Below are 19,637 nucleotides of genomic sequence, written 5' to 3'. Positions count from 1 at the left end.
GGGCTTTTGTTTTCCGTATATACCTATATACATTTATATTCCCAGAAATTGAATTAAAAAGGGTTATTTGCCTTATGCCATGCACTTTATTATTTATCGTTTATACATCTTTGCATTCATTAATTGTGGCATACATATACATATGCATATGTCATATATATTTATGTGTGGGTGCTGTGGAGGCATAGGTAAGTGCCAGGTAAGCATTAATTAACGATTGCACTACATAGTGTTTAAAGATGCTTAGAGAGCTCATAACCTGCACCCCCGGTGTTAGTGCTTCCGCCCAGAGTAGGGTACAGTCCTTCACGTGTTGTTCACCTCCCGCACCATACGCTCAGCTTGGATCCAAGCTAGGTGCATAGGCCTGTCGTACAGACCACTTTAGGTGGTTCCGACTCGTAGGTGACCCGCGATTATTCGCACAGCCTTCACGTGATCGTAGCACTAGAGCGTATATATGTATTACACCCAGGCCTGTCGTACAGACCACATAGAGTGGTTCCGACTCGTGGGCAGGTTCAGTTGTTGAGTTTGAGACTGAGCTCTATATGCAGCCGTACAGGTCACGTTAGGTGACTCCGGCTGCCAGATGTTATGTTATTGATAGGATTCATACCTGAGCACATACATTTCATTACGAGGTTTTGACATGGCATATCTTGAGCATGATTGGCATACCCTTGGGCATGTTGGACATATCTATACATACGTACATATGGTTATTTTCTGGGAAGTATACAGGTTTTACGGTGAGGGGTTAGAATGTATTTTATGAAATGGTTTTCAAAGAGCTTTGTTTTTGCCCACTCACGCTTTTGTTTTGCGCCCCTCCAGGTTCTAGTTGCTTAACCGTTGCGGTGGTTTCCCTTGGGAGCTTTTCGGCGTTCTGACAGACACTCCACATTGTAGGGTCGCCTTCGGGCGTACTACTGTTGTCGTTTTATTTGGACTGTTTTAGACCTGCTCTGAATTTGTATCGCACTAACTAGCACTTATTTTAGTACTTGTATGCTAGTTTTGTTTTAATTATTCATGCCTTTTTTACTACTTACTAGCTTCCGCACGTGCACATGGCTACGTCACCTTTGAGTGACGGCCAGCACGCTCCGATCTCGGTCGGGGTGTGTCAGTTTCTCTCATGGGGGAGCTTACTTGTCCCCATTGACACTTATGATTAATGAATTTTTATCGTCCGAAACATTATAATCGGAATTGTTCATTCTGTTTATCATTATCTAAAGATTATATATACAAAAAAATTATTCAATTTGGAGATCGTTTAGTCTTTTATATGCAAAAACAAATAGAATGAGGATGTTACATGTTACCAAAACCGCCAATTGGTTTGACACGTATGAATGATTAAACGATGTTCAAATTGAATAATCTTTTGTAGATATAATATTTACAAGATGATAAAGAGAATGAAAGACTCTGATTTTGTGGAATGAGTTCATCTCACAAGGGAAAATGCAAGCATTTATCCTTCTTGCTTTTCGTAAAATGTGCTTATATATTTATATATATTTTTTAGGGGTGTACTATCCACATTTCCCTTTTTACTTCTTACACATCCCTTGTTAATTTCTGTCCGTTGATATTTTTCAATTCATCTGATCTGATGCCCGAAAATAAAAAAGGTGTGGGAGAAGTAAAAAAGTGTGTGTGTATATCATACCTTTTTTTTTTTTTTTAACATGTGCTGATGTGCATGGACGTGTGTAGAAAGGCCAATATCTATAATCGTATGTGATTCGTGTCATCTAAAAGATGTGGACATTGCACCAAAGAGGTAAAAGAAAAGCCTATGAAAATCATGTGATGGTTTTTTCATTTTAACTATTTATTAGTGCTATCAACTAGATCCTAGTCAGGCGCTAGGGCACATTTATATTATTTAGAGACGGTTTAATAATTATTTTGTTTTCAGTTTTTAATTTAGTTTTTCGCTAACTGAAAACTATCAAATAAATTAACAATTTTTTGCTTACAAAGTAAAAATGAAAACTAAAACATAAAAATTGCTCAAATTTACCAAAATTTGAACTCTCGTGGATAAATTTCCCAAGATTTTAGTTGAAAGTTGAAGAATACACGATGATGGAAAGGATGAGCGCATACCACCAAAGTCGTGTGGAAAAAGCTGAGTCTTTGATGAATTTTTCTTTTCTTTTGAAAAGTACGTCTGAAAAGGATTGACGATGGTGCTTGGAATTGTCGGGATTTTTTATTTATTTGAGAGTGACTTTTCAATTGTTAGATGTACATATAGATTTTGAATTTTTTAGCTTTTTGTTTACTAGTGACTTTTCAATTTTTGATCAAGGTTCTTGGGTATTAATAACATCATTAATTATTTCAATAATAAAATATTTTTTTATTTCTAAAAATATTACAATTAGTATATTTATATTTATGACTAAATTTTTTATCATATATTTTTAGTTTTAGTTTGTACCTATTTTTAATTTGTAATTCTTTTTTAACTTGTACCAATTTTCTTTTAAGTTTTAATTTGTACCCATATATTAATTTCTTTTTGTGCCCATATTTTTTAAAGTTTATTTGTATTTGTACCCATATATTTTTTTTATTTGTACTTCTTATTTTGTTAAATGTACCCATGCTAATTATATGTACACATTCATGTAAAACTTTTTAATCTTAAAATGTACTCGTTCTTAAATATACCAATTTGTTATATGTAAAATGTACCCTTTATATATATATATATATATATATATAATCTAATCCATTTTAAAACTTATATGGGTACATTCTTTTTTCTTTGATTTTAAAATGTATCCATGTCAAGTTTAATCGAAGAAATTTATTAATGTTATTAAGCCCAATAGTATATTTATATTTTAATATTTTTAATCCCACAAATTATGGTTTTTTTTATATTTAAAATCTCATTTATATAAACAACTAAAATTTCTAATTTTTAATTTAAAAAATATAGTAACGTACATAGAAATAAATTATCATATTAATTTCAGGAACCTCGATCAAAAATTAAAAACCCACAAGGTTTCAATCAAAGAATATTCATAATTAAGGACCGCATTCAAAGTTTCCCTATATATTCTATATTTATATAGCCAATTTAGTCCTCGTATTTTCTATTTGGCTAATTTAGTCCTCATGTTTGTCTATATTAGCCAATTAAGGACATTTTATTCAATCTCTTTTAAAAAAATTCATAAGAAAAATTATATGATAAATAATTATCCTTTCTTTTTACAGAAAAATAATAATCAATGAGAAATAACACATATAAGAAATAAAACTTCCAATCTGAAAAATTATTAAGGTTGTGACATAGAAAAGAGTGGGGGTAATGGTAAGGAGGAGGTCGGAGAGTTGAGAAGAGAATAATTTTTCTTTTAATTTTTAATTTTATTTCATTTCAACTATTTTAAATCAAATAAATTCTAAGTTTACAAATAAGTTTATAATGATTTATAATTTTTTTTTTTTTACACAAATTAGATGCAAATGTCCTTAATTAGCTACTGGAGATAAGCACAGTGACCAAATTGGCCAAATTGAAAACACATGAACTAAATTGACTTAATGACTAAAACACAAGCACCATTATTTTAACATTTAAGCATTTTTTTAAATGATAGAATAATTTACAATAATCTACAGAAAGAGGGACTCAAACTAGGTGTTACATCCCACCCCCAATTAAATGTATAATTTCGTAATTTCCCGAAAAGTTTAATGGAATTATCAATTTAGTCCCTAATTCATTACCCAATCCGGATCTAAAAGTGGGATTTTTCTTCACCCTCAAGCTGCCACGTGGCATCACCCAAACTCTCCCCACTTCTCCCTTTCTTTCCCCCACCCGAGACCTCACTTTCAACTCTCTCTTTGCAATCACTCCATTCCCTCTCAAAACTCACTTATCTCTCTTCCCCTCTTTCACCAGTGAGCTGAGCCGGCGGTGAGGGGGGTGCAAGTGGTGCCACCGCACAGGGCCTCAAATCGGAAGGGCCCCAGATTTTTCAATTTTGCATGCATATATATATAGTTGTATGTGTAGAATATTGCAAACTTGAGCCCTTAGCACAAGTGGTATTAATCAAGGTTCTAAAAGATGCTAGGCGCTAGTCGAGCTAGGGCCTAGCGTCTAGGTGGCTAGGCAGGGTCTAATCAGGCGCCTGGACGGATTAGGCGGATTTAATTAAATATATTATATTTCGTGTAAACAAATATCTGTTTATACTTAAAATATATATGATTTCATCATAGACTACAAAATGGAATGACATATATATTATGAGCTATTGGAACGTAATGAAAACATAGGGAACAAGTATATAATGTGTGTTCCTTTAAGTATTCAACAAGTATTTTACAATTTATTGAAAAAATAAAATGCAAAATGAAAGTTATTTATTTTCGATCTAAGTGAGTTGCAACCTAGGCGGGTCTGGGCAGGGTAGGCTGGTGCCTAGGCGAGCGCCTCAGTAGGTCTATACGCCCTTTCTTAATTTTCAAACGCCTAAGCATTAATCGGGGCGGTGGCCAACCGCCTAGTGCCTAGGCAGGGCTTAGGCGGTGTTAGGCGGAGATTTTAGAACAGTGGTATTAATACTTCTTTACATCAGCCTAGGGGATGGGTTTGAACCTCGTTTCCATCATTTTTTTAGTTTATTTTTATTAAATGCATAAGCTTTCATAAAATAATATAAAAATTCTACACAATAACATAAAAATTCGAATCTTGACCCTCTAAATAGTTAAGCTAAAACAATATGCCACCTTTTCCACTTGTTGATTTGTTAAATTTGTTTGTGCCATTAAAATTATAGAAGCTCAATAATTTTTTAAACAAAAAAAATAAAAATAAAATTTAAATTCTTAGCTCTTCTTAGGGCCTCCACACACACAACCACACCACCTGCTCGAGGTGGACAACACCACTATCCTCAACATCACCATCATCAGCTTTTTCTCTCTCTCCTGCCGCTGCAAGGCACGGCAAAAACCTAAGGAGAAGCTCTGGCACACCCAACCCAGATTTCCGGCCGTATCCGGCCCTCCCATGGCGAACCAAAGGTAACTAACCTCTTTCCCTCACTTTGCACTTCAATTTCATGTGCAGATCGGACCCTAGGGTGGTGTCTCGCCGTTAAGCGGAACTGGGGAAGCTCCGGCGACCTCCCTGTCGAGAATCAGACATTAGGGCCGTGACACCCAAGCCCAAACCCTTGGCTTTCAAGCCTCGGGGCCGTGAGAAGCTCGGGCTTGCCTTAAAGCCTGTTAAGCCCAATTTCTTTATATTTAATTTAATTGTTTTTAAAACCAAAAAGGGCCCTTGGGCCGTATCTGTTAGGGCCCTAAGCCCACTTCCCAAAACCCATTTCCTAAATCCACTAACCCAGCCCACCTATTTACCTAAACCCTAAACCCAAGGCCCAAACCGGACCCAAACCCTAATCCTAGACCAGCCCAACCCGGTTTGACCAAACGGTTGACTTTGATCCAGACCCGTTGACTTTCTGGTCAATGCTGACCATTGACTATGACCGTTGACTTTTTGGGTTTTCATCTGGGACCCTTCCTAGGCTAATTTCGATGTTCTGAACCTGATATGATGTCCGTTTTTCCAAATTAAGTCGTTTGAGTAGAGTTTGAATAAATGTACCCTTTATATGCATAGGTGCAATTAATAGCGGCGATTCCGTTATTCCTTTTGGTACGGCTTTGCACCAAATACATATGGTGAGTGGACCCCATCTCAAAATACATGTTTTAATAGTAGAAATGCATACATGAAACGTTTTATGAGATAACATGCATACTGAGGCTAGATTGAATTACTACTATTTTTCCTATAACTCGTGTTCTTTATAGAATATTTGATGGATGACGATATACTATTTAGAACACGTTTATAACACCTCTTTACAGTATAGATGATGAATGACTTTATACTATGAAGTTGCTTTTCAAATAAATGTCTGTTCAATGGTTTTGTATTTACCTAATGGTCCCTATTTAGCTACGGGACGAGGTATAGATTCTGTCCCGGGTGACGGTTATGGTGTTGGCATAGGGCATGAAGATGGTTTTCCTCTGACTATTAGCACAGGGACGGGGAGCTGGCATGGGGCCTGGGGGTGATTTTCCTCTGGCAATTGGCATAGAGACGAGGAGCTGGTATGGGGCTTGGAGGGTATTGGACATTCACTAATGATTATTATATATATGAGATACGTTTCAGAAAGCCTGTTTTATCCGTTTTATGGTAGAACCTCAACTTTCTTTGTGGTATCAGAACAGGTTGTCCTACATATGAAGTCCAACTGCCACACGTGTTCCACGTGATCACCTTATGGTATCCACGTGTTAGGCTTGAAAAATTCGTAACACATGAGGAGGCGTATTAAGAATAAATCTCACATTGATGAGAAGAAGGACAATGAAAATTCTGACAAGTAGAAACTTCTTCTTCAAGTTCTCCATTAAAAAAAAATGCAAACTTGACATCCTATTGAAAAACTTGAGTTCTTAATGTTTAATGATGTTTGAAGTTCAACTCCTTTTTGCATGATAAAAGAGAAGTATTAATTTATATAAGGAAAATGCTTGTGTTTCACTCATGGATGAACCTACTTGTCTCCCCACTTACGATTACCGAATCTTTACTCTACGAACATCATAATCGAAACTATTCATTGTCTTGTCATCATTTAAAGATCAAATATACAAAAACTTTTTCAATTTGGAGATTGTTTAGCCATTCATATGCATAAAATAAATAGATACTTGTTACGAAAACTGTTGATTGGTTTGACACATATGAATGACTAAAATATCTCCAAATTGAATGATTCCAGATATAATCTTTAGATAATCATAAAAATAATGAATGGTTCTGATTATGATGTTCAAACGATAAAGATACGTTAATCGTAAATAGGAGAACAAGTAGATTGGCGGTGCATTTTTTGTCATGTTACAAATGGGCTGTATTGGATAACCATTTCATTTTAGTTTCTACTTGTTAGAATTTTCATTTTACAAATGGGCCACTCGTGCTCCATGATATCTCGATTGTGTTATCTACGTGTTAGGCTTGAAAATTCGCTACATGTGAGAGGGGTGTTTAGGGTAGAAATCCCACATCGTATTGGGCCACTCCATATACTGTTTATTGATTTTATGGTGGAACCTCAATTTTCTTCATGGTTCAAAGCAGGTTGTCTCACGTGTGAAGCCCAATGGCCACACTTGCTCCACGTCACCCAAGTTATGGTATCCACGTGTTAGGCTTGAAAAATTTGCCACACTTGAGGGGGCGTGTTGAGAATAAATTTCACACTAATGAAAAGAGGGACCTTATATGTGTTTATAAGTAGCTGGACTACTCCCTATATTGACAATTGGTTATTATTACTTAAAGCTTTGAATTAATTGACATTGAAGCATCCATTGGCTTGCAATTCAACATATTGAACATTTTCAAGAGATTTTCTGCATACTTTTCTTGATAAAGTTCTTTCATCCAATTGTTGGACTTGAATTTTTAGAAAATTCATCATAGTGCCCAAATCTGTCATCTCATATTCTTTCATCATGCCCTTCTTGAATGCTTCTACCATCCTTGGTTTGGTACTTGTATAAATTAAGTCATCAACATAAAGACATGCAACAAGAAATTCATGTGTACCTTCTTTCTCGAGATAAAGTGATGGCTCACTTGGACTTCTTACAAATCCACTTTGACGGAAGTATTGATCAATTTTGCTATTCTAGGCTCTTAGCTCTTGCTTTAAGCCATACAGTACTTTCTGAAGTTGCGACAAACTTTGTCTTCCTTTCATTTTTTAATATACCATTGTGACTGCTCCATGTAAACTTCTTCTTCAAGTTCTTCATTAAAAAGTGCAAACTTGACATCCTATTGAAAATTTTGAGTTCTCAATGTTTAATGATGTTTGACGTTCAACTCCCTTTTTCATGATAAAATAGAAGTACTAATTTATTTGAGGATAATATTTGTGTTCCCCTCATGGGCGAACTACTTTGTCTCCCCACTTACGATTAACAAATTTTTATTGTACAAGCATCATAACAGGAACTATTCATTGTCTTGTCATCAGTTAGAGACCATATATACAAAAACTTATTCAATTTGGAGATCGTTTAGCCATTCATATGCATAAAATAAATATATAAAGGATGCTACTTGTTACGAAAACTGTTGATTGGTTTGACATTTATGAATGACTAAATGATCTCCAAATTGAATAATCCCAGATATAATCTTTAGAATCATAAAGAGAATGAATTGTTCCTATTATGATATTTACACGATAAAGATACGTTAATTGTAAATAGGAAACAAGTAGGTTGCCCCATGAGAGAACACAAGCATTATCCATTTATTTAGTGTCCGTGCATTTTTTGTTATGTTACAAATGGGCTGCATTGATAGCCATTCATTTTATAGTTTCTACTTGTCAGAATTTTCATTATCAACTTGAAATTAAAATAGTTGTATCAAGACTGAAGAGTATAGAGTAGCGCGATGGTGATGGAGACTCATGGGAGACGATGTTGAAGGTCTAATTTTCTTGTCTATATATTTGGACTCTGCTTTGTTCTAATTTCTGAATGGATGATAGCTGATATATTTATTTTTGTTGTCCAAATGGCATTGAAAAGACTTGGAAATCGTCGTTGGAACTTTAAAGTCATATTTGAGACTTGGTTTTTTTTTTTTTCCTGCTGATCTAGTCATCACCTTTGTTTCTTCTTCGTTTTTTTTCGGTCACAAGTTCTGAATGGAGGGCGATGAATGTGGGCGTGACTTGGACAGCCTTTGACGATGACTCGGACAGCCTTTGACGATGATCATCCCTCTAACGAAATGATCTGTGTCCCCAGAGCAGAAATTTTCAGCCTGAAAATTCATCGAGTCAAGACCCGCAGGCAACAAATCAAATTTGAAACAAATAAGGAGGAGATTTTGGATTTCATAACCAAACACCAGATTATGAAAAGTAGTATCTAATGTTTACGATAAGAAGCAAATATCCAAAATTTTGGTATTTTTACTTAAAACTCATGTTCCCTCCCATCCTCTTTTAGTTTTGGTTTTGTTTAATTGTGGGTCTGGAATAACATTAAACTTCGAAATAGTTCAAGTATTGAAAGGCTTTCACAATTCGAACAGTAAACTTCAGTTTTTCTTTCGAAGGTAAACTTTAGATGCTCTTTCGTTGTGCATTTTGACATATACGTTTCTGAATGCCTTCGTGGAAATGGTCTTTCTCTTTAATCCACTGCTATTTGGGTTTAAACTCTCTCTCATATCCTTAGAGTAGTAATATTACTTGTATTAAAAAAGCATATAATTAGGACAAGTGGACATGGTGAATGTTAATCCCACATTAGAATCTTTTCTATTTATCGTTGCTTATACATTAATTCATGAATTATACTTTGACAATTTTGCACATTCACATCAACATGGTTTGTGGGGAGTGAGATTGAAACACTTACTTTTAGTCTAAGTGTATTTTAATTTTTGTTCTAAGTAAGGTATAGTAGTTATTGTTATGAATAAAGTAATAATTGTTCCACCAGAGTCTTTGCCTAGTAACCGGGCCAGTCCTGCCTATTCAGCAGTGATTCTCGCGTCAAACAGTAGAGTTTTGGCATGGGGCAGGGTGGTTAGTTGGTTTCGTAGCTTTTTCAGCTTGGGTTAACAAGTCCTTAGGGGTGTTCTACACCTAGTGCCCTAAAGCTCTAGTGGTTTGGGAGTCATTGACCTAAAGCTCACTACATGGGTTGGAACGGAAGCTTAAGTGAATCGACATTGCACGATCACTACTGTTACTAAAAAAAAAAAAAATAAAAATAAAAATTATATATGAAAAAAAAAATCCGAAAAGAAGAAAGAAAAAAAAAATAGTTATATTTAAAGTTAGTATGTGTGAAATAAAGAAAAACGAGAGGTAAATGTTTAATCGAGTCTCCTTAGCTATGTTGATTCACTTTATACCAAAGTAAGTTTGTGAATTCTTTTCTAATTGATTCTAAATGGCTTAGACTCTGTGGTGGGATTGGTTGAAACTTTTGAAAAAATGTTCTGATTTTTAACTTGTTCTATGGATTGCAACTTTGAAGATGGAAATTTTTGTCAATTAGTTTTAGTTAAGTTTCTAGTGTGTTGGTTTTTATTTTTGTTTTCTAGTTTTATTTTGCTTAAGGACAAGCAAAAAGCTAAGTTTGGGGGGTATTTTGATTAGTCAATTTCATATTATATATTTTACCCTATTCTTAGTATACTTTGGTTAATATTTTGGAAGAATTTTGATACTTTGAATTGTATTTCTAATATAGGACTTTCGACTTCTTCTGGAGCAAAACATGGTCAAATAGACGAATTTTGGAGTAATTCCAGTTGGAGGACGTTCGTGAGTCACTTAGCTTGATCGTAATCGATGATTTTCTGGCGATAAAATAAAGGAGCAATGCGCAATGCTGGAATAGTGACGTTTTGGGCTTGAATTGCGTTTTTGGAGTCCAAGATGACCTCGGATGGGTTCATGGCCTTCTGGAGATGCGTTCAGAACGTCCTAATCCTTAATATAAGCTATTATGGGCCGGATTTGGAGGAGATTTGAGGCTAAAACGTGGCTGGACAAGTACTTGGCAGATTCTCCTAGTTTAATTAGGGTTTTGTTTTCTATTTTATTTTATTATTATTTAGTTTCTTAGTGGGAATAAAATACTTGGTTGTTAGGGTTTGTGCGCTGGCTTTAGGGGATATTAAAAAGGCTTTGGCCGGTTCTAGTTTGGGGGAGGCTTTATTTCATGCAACTTTGGAGACAGAGAGTAATTGCTAGGGTTCTTGGAGATTTTCTACTTTAAGGTGTTTTCAATCCTTTTCTTAATAATATTTTCTATGATTTCAATTATGAATATGTGTAACTAATTCGTTTTGCTAAGGTGAAGCCTTAAGCCTTAACATGAATATGTAATTTTTATTTAATTGCTTATGATTGATTGCATGTGCACTTTGAATTACTAATCACCATGATTAAAACTATCTAATTGTCTTAATGCTTGATCACCATTAGGATCTTTAGAAAAGTAATTAGATGCAATTTTGGTCGGAAGGTTCCTTGAAATTGACGCTGGCTTCTTGTGATTAATAATTGTAATTTCACTCAGGATGAACACCACATCCTAAGCGTTGCATGGTTTTTCAAAGGGTTTTCATAAAACATAATGAGTCTCTCATGTTCAGATTTGATCTGAACGTCTGGACGGGTTGCATGTTAGATAGACATTGTAAGTTGGAGGTTCCAAATAGAATATAAATTAGGAAAATCTAACCTTCAAGTGGTTTGTGTAGATCATAGGTAATTGGTAAAAATACATAGGATTGCTAAGTGATGGTGGAACCCTAGTGCTTTCTTAATTTGATTTTTCCAAAACAGTTTTCTTTCCCCTTTATCTTTAATATTGCAGATTAGTTTATTTTTATTAATTAAATTCGTTTTAATATAAGTAGTTTATAAAACTAATCATCTCAACTTTCTGCTTTACAATAATTAATTGGAATTTGGCTTGTTTTGAATTATTTAATAATCTCTGTGGAGAACGACCTTGCGAGAACCGTTTATACTACAACAACCTTGTCATTCTTGCAAGTAATATAGAAGTTTTTAACCCGTTTGCGTGTGTGGTAAAAACATCTGTCAATGGTAAGTTATTATTATTAAAGTAACAACAATGTCGTCGACCATATTTACTTCAAGATATTCACTAAATTACACAAAAATTTGTAAACTCGTAAATCAAACAAAATTTAGTATTCTGGTATAACAAAGTTGGTAACAAAATTTTGCCTAGTAAATAAGAGTTGTAAGGGTCTATATCTAAAGAACTCTTAAATTTATCTTGTGTACAAAAGTGTGGCTGATGGAGAAGGGTTGGATGCAGGAGATGAGGTGAATTGTGAGGAGTTTGTGTTGTGACCACGACCCGAAGACTCTGTCTGACCTCTTTCCATATCAGTATTATCACAGGATGAGATTGAAAATGATGCCGGAAGAGATAAGTAGCTTGCTACCGGCATTTTTGGCGGAAGAATAGGCAATGGAACTTCGAAATTAAGCACTTGAATCGCTTGTTGTATTGAAGGTCTGAATTTAAAATCCGGGTGAGCACACCACAGCCCAACAACCATCAGGCGCTCCATTTGTTCCTCATCAAAATATCCAGAGAGTTTTGGATCGGCTGCTTGAGTAACTTTCCCTTCTCCGTAAAGCTTCCACACCCACTCCACTATTTCAGTTTGACTACTTTGTAAATTCAGATCGATGGGTTTTCTCCCGCAGGCTATTTCCAAAGCAACAACTCCAAAGCTGTAGACGTCTGATTCCTTGCTAGCCTTTCCTGTGGCAATATATTCCAGAGCCATGTAGCCCCTGGTTCCCGCCACAATTGTGGTCTGTGACTGTTTTCCATGGTCCACAAGTCGAGCTAACCCGAAATCCCCAAGTTTCGCGTTGAAATTTGAGTCCAACATGATATTGCTGGATTTGATATCCCTATGCAGCACGCATTGCTCCCATTCTTCGTGTAGATACAACAACCCGGATGCCAAGCCTTGAGCAATTCTGTACCTTGCCTCCCAAGGTAACAAGGTTTTCGGTTTGAACAAATGGGAATCTAAACTTCCATCGGACATGAATTCGTAAACAAGTAGGAGCTCTCCTTTTTCGTGGCACCAACCAATGAGTTGTACTAGATTCCGATGCCTGAGTCGACTGATGATCCTTACCTCCGCCGCGTACTCCTTCATCCCCTGTTTAGACCGACTTGATACCCTCTTAACAGCAACAAACGAGTTCAAGTCTTTTATGAACCCTCTAAAAACCCCACCAAATCCTCCCTCTCCAAGCTTCTCTCCCTCGTTGAAATTACCCGTGGATTGAGCTAATGTCTTGTACGAAAACTTCTTCGGACCCGTCCCCTTCTCAAATTCCTCATCGATCGAATCGTTCTCCATGTGATTATCATCATCACTGCTTTCCCCTGTTTCGCCCTTCCTCCAACAAATTCCCCAAACCAAAATCAACCCACCAACCAAAACCACACACCCACCAACAGCCAATCCAACAAGAAGTCCGACATTGACCCCGTTTCCTGGGTCGGACTCAACAATGGGGTTTGGCTCCGGCAAAGGAACCACTGACGGCGGGTTGTTGATCGCATTCTCATTGCGCAGTTCGGTTGAATTAAAACTCCATGTGTTGATTCTATGTAGTGCTGAACTCTTCCCCGTTGCGGCAGAGAACCCAACGACAATATTACCTTGCAAGTACTCCGTCAGATCAACAATGTAACTTATATTCCTCCACACTTGGACATCATTCTCAAAACTAGTGTAAACAACACTAAGATTTTTCGGTCCAGAATCGTAGCCAATCTGAGCAGTATTGGTCCCTCCATTTGAAATGGATCCATTCCACAGCTTTGTAATTTTAGACTGGATAGAGTTGATGTCAATACCAACGTGATCGCCGTCGGGATCTCCTATACTCTTGTAGATATCAAACTCCACTGCCACAAAAGGGTACTGCATCGACTCATTAAATGTGAAGGGGAGGCCTAGAGCGACACCTCCGGGCAGTGGTCTGTCGATAGAGGACCAGTTTGACGCCAAAAAGAAGGCGAGTCCGTCGGCGTAGGGCGTTTTGCCTTGGGAGTTGATGGAAAATGTGAAGTTTGTGGTGAAATCAGCGAGTTTTCCAGTGGCGTTTTCGCGGAGGAGGAAGGGTTGAGAGTAGGTTGCTCGGCCGACGCTTTTGTCATGTGGCATGTCGGCAGCGCTTTGGGTCAGGCGGAGGAACTCGCCGTCGACATAAGCATTTCCATCTCTAGATAAGTTGTTGTCACTTGTAAAGGAGGGGAAGTTGAAGGATAATGGAGTTGCACAAGGGAGTAGCTGAAACAAGATAAGTTTGAGAAGAAGGACGACCACCATTTTTAATAATATGTTTGTAATGCTTGTACAGATTAAACCGTTATCATCTTTAAATACAGCAGAAATTGTCTAGTTTAATTTTTTTTCAGCAGCCCCTTCGTTTACCAATTCAAATCAAAATACTTTTACTTGAAAATGAGCAGTTGTCTTGCTCCAATGTCATTGGTCATTTTCAAAAGTTTCTACTGCCTTTATGCATAATTAACATTAAGTACAAGAGGGGTACTATTCAAACACTTTTTTAACTTTTCACAAAATATTTTTCATTTTCGGTAGTGGGATTGAACGAATCGGAAAAGATCAACGGACAAAATTAATTAGGGCGTGTGAAAGATAAAAACAAAGTAAACAAATAACACCACCATTATTTTATTTCATATTTTTATTTTTTTCGAAAACTCGACGGTAGGAAGTAAACTTTATTATTTAGAAAATTCAGGCACTCCGGCATAAAACCTTAACCCTAACCACACCAAACAAACAATATTTTGTACCACGAAATGGTTTTTAGTAATTCTTATCAATTTAACCAAAAGTTCATGCAAAAGTTCTAAAATACCGTTGCATACATATGTTTTTTACGAATAGGTATTGGCATTTGTCAATCAACTCAATTGCCTTTCTTGACTCGATTCGATTCAACCTTTTCCTACTCCGCCGAAGAGCTTCGTCGAGTCCATGCCGTTCAAAGAGCTGGAACTGGAAGTCATTCAAATCAGTTCAAAGCAGTGATTTGCGTGAAGAATCATTTCAAGAGGAGCCACTGCCGAAAAATGTACTTTTCCAACCGGTGCAACAAGAGAAGCTTCTCGGTGGTGGCGGATTTGAAGAGCCACTTGAAGCAATGCAGCGAGGTGGTGGGAGTAAGGTTGTGACAGCTATGGAGCAGGAGGAGCAAGAGGAGCAAGAGGGCATGGGCATGATTGTGAATGGGAGTATATTAATACTTTTATATCAATTTTTTGTTATAATTATCATAAATTTATAATGGTGGCTATAATTCTATATGAGACTTAAATTTTAGTTATTTTTGTAAATTTCGCGAGAGAAAAAGGAAGGCCGGTTTCGTATTCCTAGACGTACTTGGCCTTCCTAATTATATTTTGAATAAGCTGGTTTGGGTTCAAGTTGGAACTTTTATTTTGTATGGTATAAATTTGGAAGAAAATAATCAAAGTAAAACAAAACCGTCAAGTTTCCAACAAGAAACATTGCACTCTCTTTTCACCTACCAACAACTCATTGCTAAATTTGACTTACTTTTATTAATTTGTATTATATATACAGCATATATATAAAAGAATTAGGGCCACCGAGATGGATAGGCGAACGCCTACCCTTAGAACCAGCCCTGAGTATAATAATAGGGTTTAAATATTGAACGACTACCATATTGCATGCATGTATTTAACACGTTCATAACTTTGACCGTGAGATGCATCCAACTGCCAAGAAATTGACGATAGAATTTTAATGTTGAAATCGGCTCGCCCCATAAGGAGGTGGAATGAGTTGCATCCACATCGACAATCCTTGTCTGTGTCGTACACATTCAACCCCGAAACGACTCCATAGATGAAAATAACACACGAGTCTAATTTTTCATTAACATAAACTAAAAGTGTGACAAATAAATCATCCATCCATATTATTAACTTACAAAATAATAACACCACATAAGAGTGTCCTTGTATCCAAAAGAAAAACCATCACATGCAAATTATGTTCAGATTTCCAAAAAGAAGCATATATTTTTTTTTATAAAAACGATACGGCGGGTGAGAATTGGGTGAAGCAACACAATTGGTTATGCTGCACAAATTTAATATCGAGCTCACCATTCATGGGAAAAACACGAAACCATAATCCTAGTAGCTGAAAACAGCATTTTAAACCGAAGTGAGATACAAAATAGATTCTGCACAGCACAAGCAACACAACGCAACCGACAAAAGAACTTCTGTAAGTGAACAGCAATTTCACGCCATAACTGAACAAGGATAATATTCATCGACCACAATTTTCTGGCATGGCCAACTGATGCTAAGTAACTTCAGATCTCTAAAATAGCACCATTCAAAACGTTTGGTTCTATGCCTTTTCCTTCTAGGTATAACTCGTGGAATCTATGATTAAACAGACCACAAAAGAGAGAAAAATACCCTAAACTTTCGGTGACTTATAGCTGATGTGCCACTCTCTCTCCTCCAACTAAATGCACTGCAAACATCTAACCTTCAAAGTCAATTCGAAATTTCTTCAGGGAGATGCGGGGAATACTTCTCCATGAGCTGGGTTAATTTGGCATCAAAATCCTTCTCCAGTTCCACTTCTTCCTCCCAATGCCTCCGCTTCATTGCAGCTTTATCGTCATCATGAGCTTTCATCAGCATGTCCCGCTCTGCCACAAATTCTTCCATCTCTTTTTCTTGAGACTTGATGAAGTTCTCAATTTCCTCCGACCTACAGCCATAAGGAGTATGGAAGAAATATACATCAAACAAAAGCAGAAGCACCACATGGGTAAAAGTATTGAACCTCAACTGGGGGCCTAACTTTCTCTGGTCTACGCATATTCTTTATCACAAATTACCTGTATTTTTGTTCCTCGGCATTTGAAGGGTTGAGATATGAGTGCTTCACCTTGTCACGTTCCTCCTGCTGCAGCCTCTCAAAATTTTCTTCCTTTGCATCCCTTGATTCATGAATTATCTTGATCTGGTCTTTGAAAAATTGTTCTTGCAGATACATCTTTTCACACCAATAAGAGAAACAAACAAATAAATGAACAAGCCAATAAAACGAAACAAAAGAGCAAGTGAATAGACCAAATATTCGGAAGCCATAAGGAAAAACAAATACAAAAACAAAATACAAACGATCGTAAACCATACAACATAGTGAAAATACCAACTTTAGATCAAGCCAAACCTTGATGCAAGTGTAAACAAGTTTCTACTATAATATTGGGGCATAATTATCTGACAGTGAAACTTACCTCTTCCTGGTTCTCTTTGTGCTGCAATTTGGTCCTCTGTCTTACGATGCGATTTTCCTCCGTCGTCTTCCTGAGCTTTTCACTCACTATACCAAGAGATTCCTCAAGAGCCTTTGCATGCCTCTGTTCCTTAGCAACCCTGTTCTTAAACCACATAAGCTGTTGGTTATCCTCACTCATTTGCCTGATTTGGTTCACGACCATCTCCTGGTACGATCTCATCTCAAATTTCAGCCTAGATTTACCTAATTAGTAATGGGAGCATGTAAGACATCCATATATAACATTTCCAGGGATCTTAATTGCAAAATACAATTCAATGAATCAAAGTTAGCTTGTGAACTTAAAGTATTTGAGTGAAAACTCGTCACTTTGTACCCAAAATGACCATCACAAACACACAGAGGGCAAGGGGAAGAGTGAGGGACACACCTTGAGAATGCTGGTTAAAAATGTCCAAGTCTTCTTTCACTGCCATGTACCCATAGAGCTGTCGCTTCCCACCAGACTGAAATAAGACACGACGACGGTCCCATGCATCTCTGTCAGTTCCTTGCTCTATAAAATGCTTGTGCAGACGCTCCGCCTCTAAATAACCCCTTGCAGAGGCCTCAAAGATCAAAATGCTCATCCCACGGTGTCCTTGTGGACCATATGAGTGTCGAGCTCTCGCAGCAGCATAAGGGCTGAAATAGTCAAGAAGCTCCTGATTTCCCATGCCAACCCACTGAAATTCAAAGCAACATAAAATGAGGACTGGAATGATACCAAGGCAGGGAAACCTTGGCTTTAGAAACAATCATGACAATGTAAACAGACCTATACTTGAGATACAAATTTGAAAAACATAATCAATACCTTGTCATTGTCATCCTGCTCAAGTTTAGTGTTCATGATGACAATCATAGGAGGCCAGACAATTTCATGATCCTTTTCCTCATCTTTTAAACCTTTCCATTTACCAAAAGCTTCACCAGCTGGTATAACTGTAGTTCCCTTCCTCCTCAACTCTTCATCCAAAAGCTCTGCAAGCTCTCTATGGAGCATTACCCTTTTTGATCCTTTTGTTTTGGCATGTGTCATCAGGGGCTGCAGGCCTCGGTACCAGTCAATGGAACCAGGACCCCCTTGACATGCAGGACAGTGCCACTGCCTAGCAGGATCATTAATCTCATCAACAGTTAAACTATCCAAAATCTCAAAGAATTTCTTGAACCATCTGCTATTTTTTCGAGTTTCATGGCTCTTTTCACTTGAATCCGAGTCAAACTCATCGCTGAATAGCTCATCGTCGGTATCACCCACAGCATCAGAATTGTCATCATCATCATCAATGGCAGCGGCAGCAGCAGCCGCATCGCTGTCCTTGTCATCTTTTCTGTGGACATCTTCTGAACCCTTGGGTTGAGTAACACCAGCTCTAGATTGCCAGTTCCATCCGTGGTCCAGCGGAGGGGGAATCACATGTTGTGGGGCCACATAGCTGTTTTCAGAACCCCTGGCAGAAGACTGCTGCCTTACATTTCCTCTTGCTGCTGGTTTTCTCATATCAGAAGTTTGTGAAGGCCAGAAGTTGCCGGCACCCCTTCCTGACCCACCACCACTCCGCATACCTGGCTTCTGAGTATCAACCTGTGCCCAAGCCTTAGAATTAGAATTCTGAGGACCCCATTGTTTTGCAGCACTGCTTCCAGCTCTGTTCTTTGACTTCCTGGTAATTACCTCCCACTCTCCATCATCCTGGGCCGAGCCCAGGCTAACGTCTGCAACACCATGAGTCAACTGTTCAATCTTGGGGCTGCTGACTTCCAAGACATCTTTTCCCTTGAAATTTCCACCATTTCTTCTCGCACTCATCCTAGCAAACAATCCCTTTTTGGGAACATTGTTTTAAACAAAAAAAACGCGATGAAAACAAAAAAAACGCGATGAAAACATTAAGTATGCGATGAAACATTGTTTTAAACATTAAGTACTGTAACATTACGAAATATATGCTCCCAATTCCTAACCCTAACATTCGATTTAACACTAAAACCCCCAATTTCTAATTTAATTTTCCAAATTGAATCTAATTACAATACCAAAATCTTCAGATTAAGGCATCAAGGCCTGATTCTGACCTTAGAAAGAAGAAAAATAAAGAATTAAGAAAAGATAGATACCTGGGTCAACTGCAGCGTTTGTCTGTCGCACAAGCGAAAGTGGCTCCGTGCAGCTGCCTGCTGGCTGGGTGCAGTCGGCGGTCTCTTTCTGGCTGTTGAGCGCTGCGCCGGGAGCTGAAAGGGTCAGAGAAGTGAGAAGTGAGAAGCGAGAAGCGGTGAAAACTAAAAACGTGTAAGAAGAAAGGTTGACGTGAAGTCGCTGGGAAGTGAATGAGGCGTGCGCGAAAGAGACTACGCCAAGACTCTCTCTTTATTTTTCTGGGATGGGCCTCTATTAATAAACGTATATTTTAATTTTTTTTTCAGCCCAAAACATTTTTTTGGAGCTAGGATGGGCTGACGATTGGGTTTGAGTTAAAAAGGTTTTTTATTTTTCAAAAGACGGTTCGTCAAGTTTAAGAAAGTGTATTCAATTGAAATTTTGAATGATTTTAATGAT

The 19,637-nt window shown here is 37.3% G+C and overlaps 1 protein-coding gene and 1 pseudogene across 1 annotated transcript; both read right to left on the bottom strand.

The window, feature by feature from the left end:
• Positions 1-11,938: 11,938 nt before the first annotated feature.
• On the bottom strand, positions 11,939-14,035 carry LOC137714558 (L-type lectin-domain containing receptor kinase IX.1 pseudogene; annotated as a pseudogene).
• Positions 14,036-15,993: 1,958 nt separating this feature from the next.
• Positions 15,994-19,338, bottom strand: LOC137715418 (protein SUPPRESSOR OF GENE SILENCING 3). Its single transcript, XM_068454747.2, has 6 exons — positions 19,199-19,338; positions 17,892-18,905; positions 17,466-17,760; positions 17,034-17,278; positions 16,629-16,786; positions 15,994-16,498 (listed from the first exon to the last, which is right to left on the bottom strand). Exons 2-6 carry the CDS (start codon positions 18,888-18,890, stop codon positions 16,279-16,281), a joined length of 1,917 nt encoding a protein of 638 aa, XP_068310848.2. The 5' UTR covers positions 18,891-18,905; positions 19,199-19,338; the 3' UTR covers positions 15,994-16,278.
• Positions 19,339-19,637: the final 299 nt, after the last annotated feature.

This window comes from Pyrus communis, chromosome 3 (assembly GCF_041283825.1).
Source record: "Pyrus communis isolate YQ-2024b chromosome 3, ASM4128382v1, whole genome shotgun sequence".
In the NCBI taxonomy this organism is placed as follows: Eukaryota; Viridiplantae; Streptophyta; class Magnoliopsida; order Rosales; family Rosaceae; genus Pyrus; species Pyrus communis.
The sequence above is the reverse complement of the archived record's forward strand: the minus strand, read 5'-3'. Positions and strand labels throughout refer to the sequence as shown.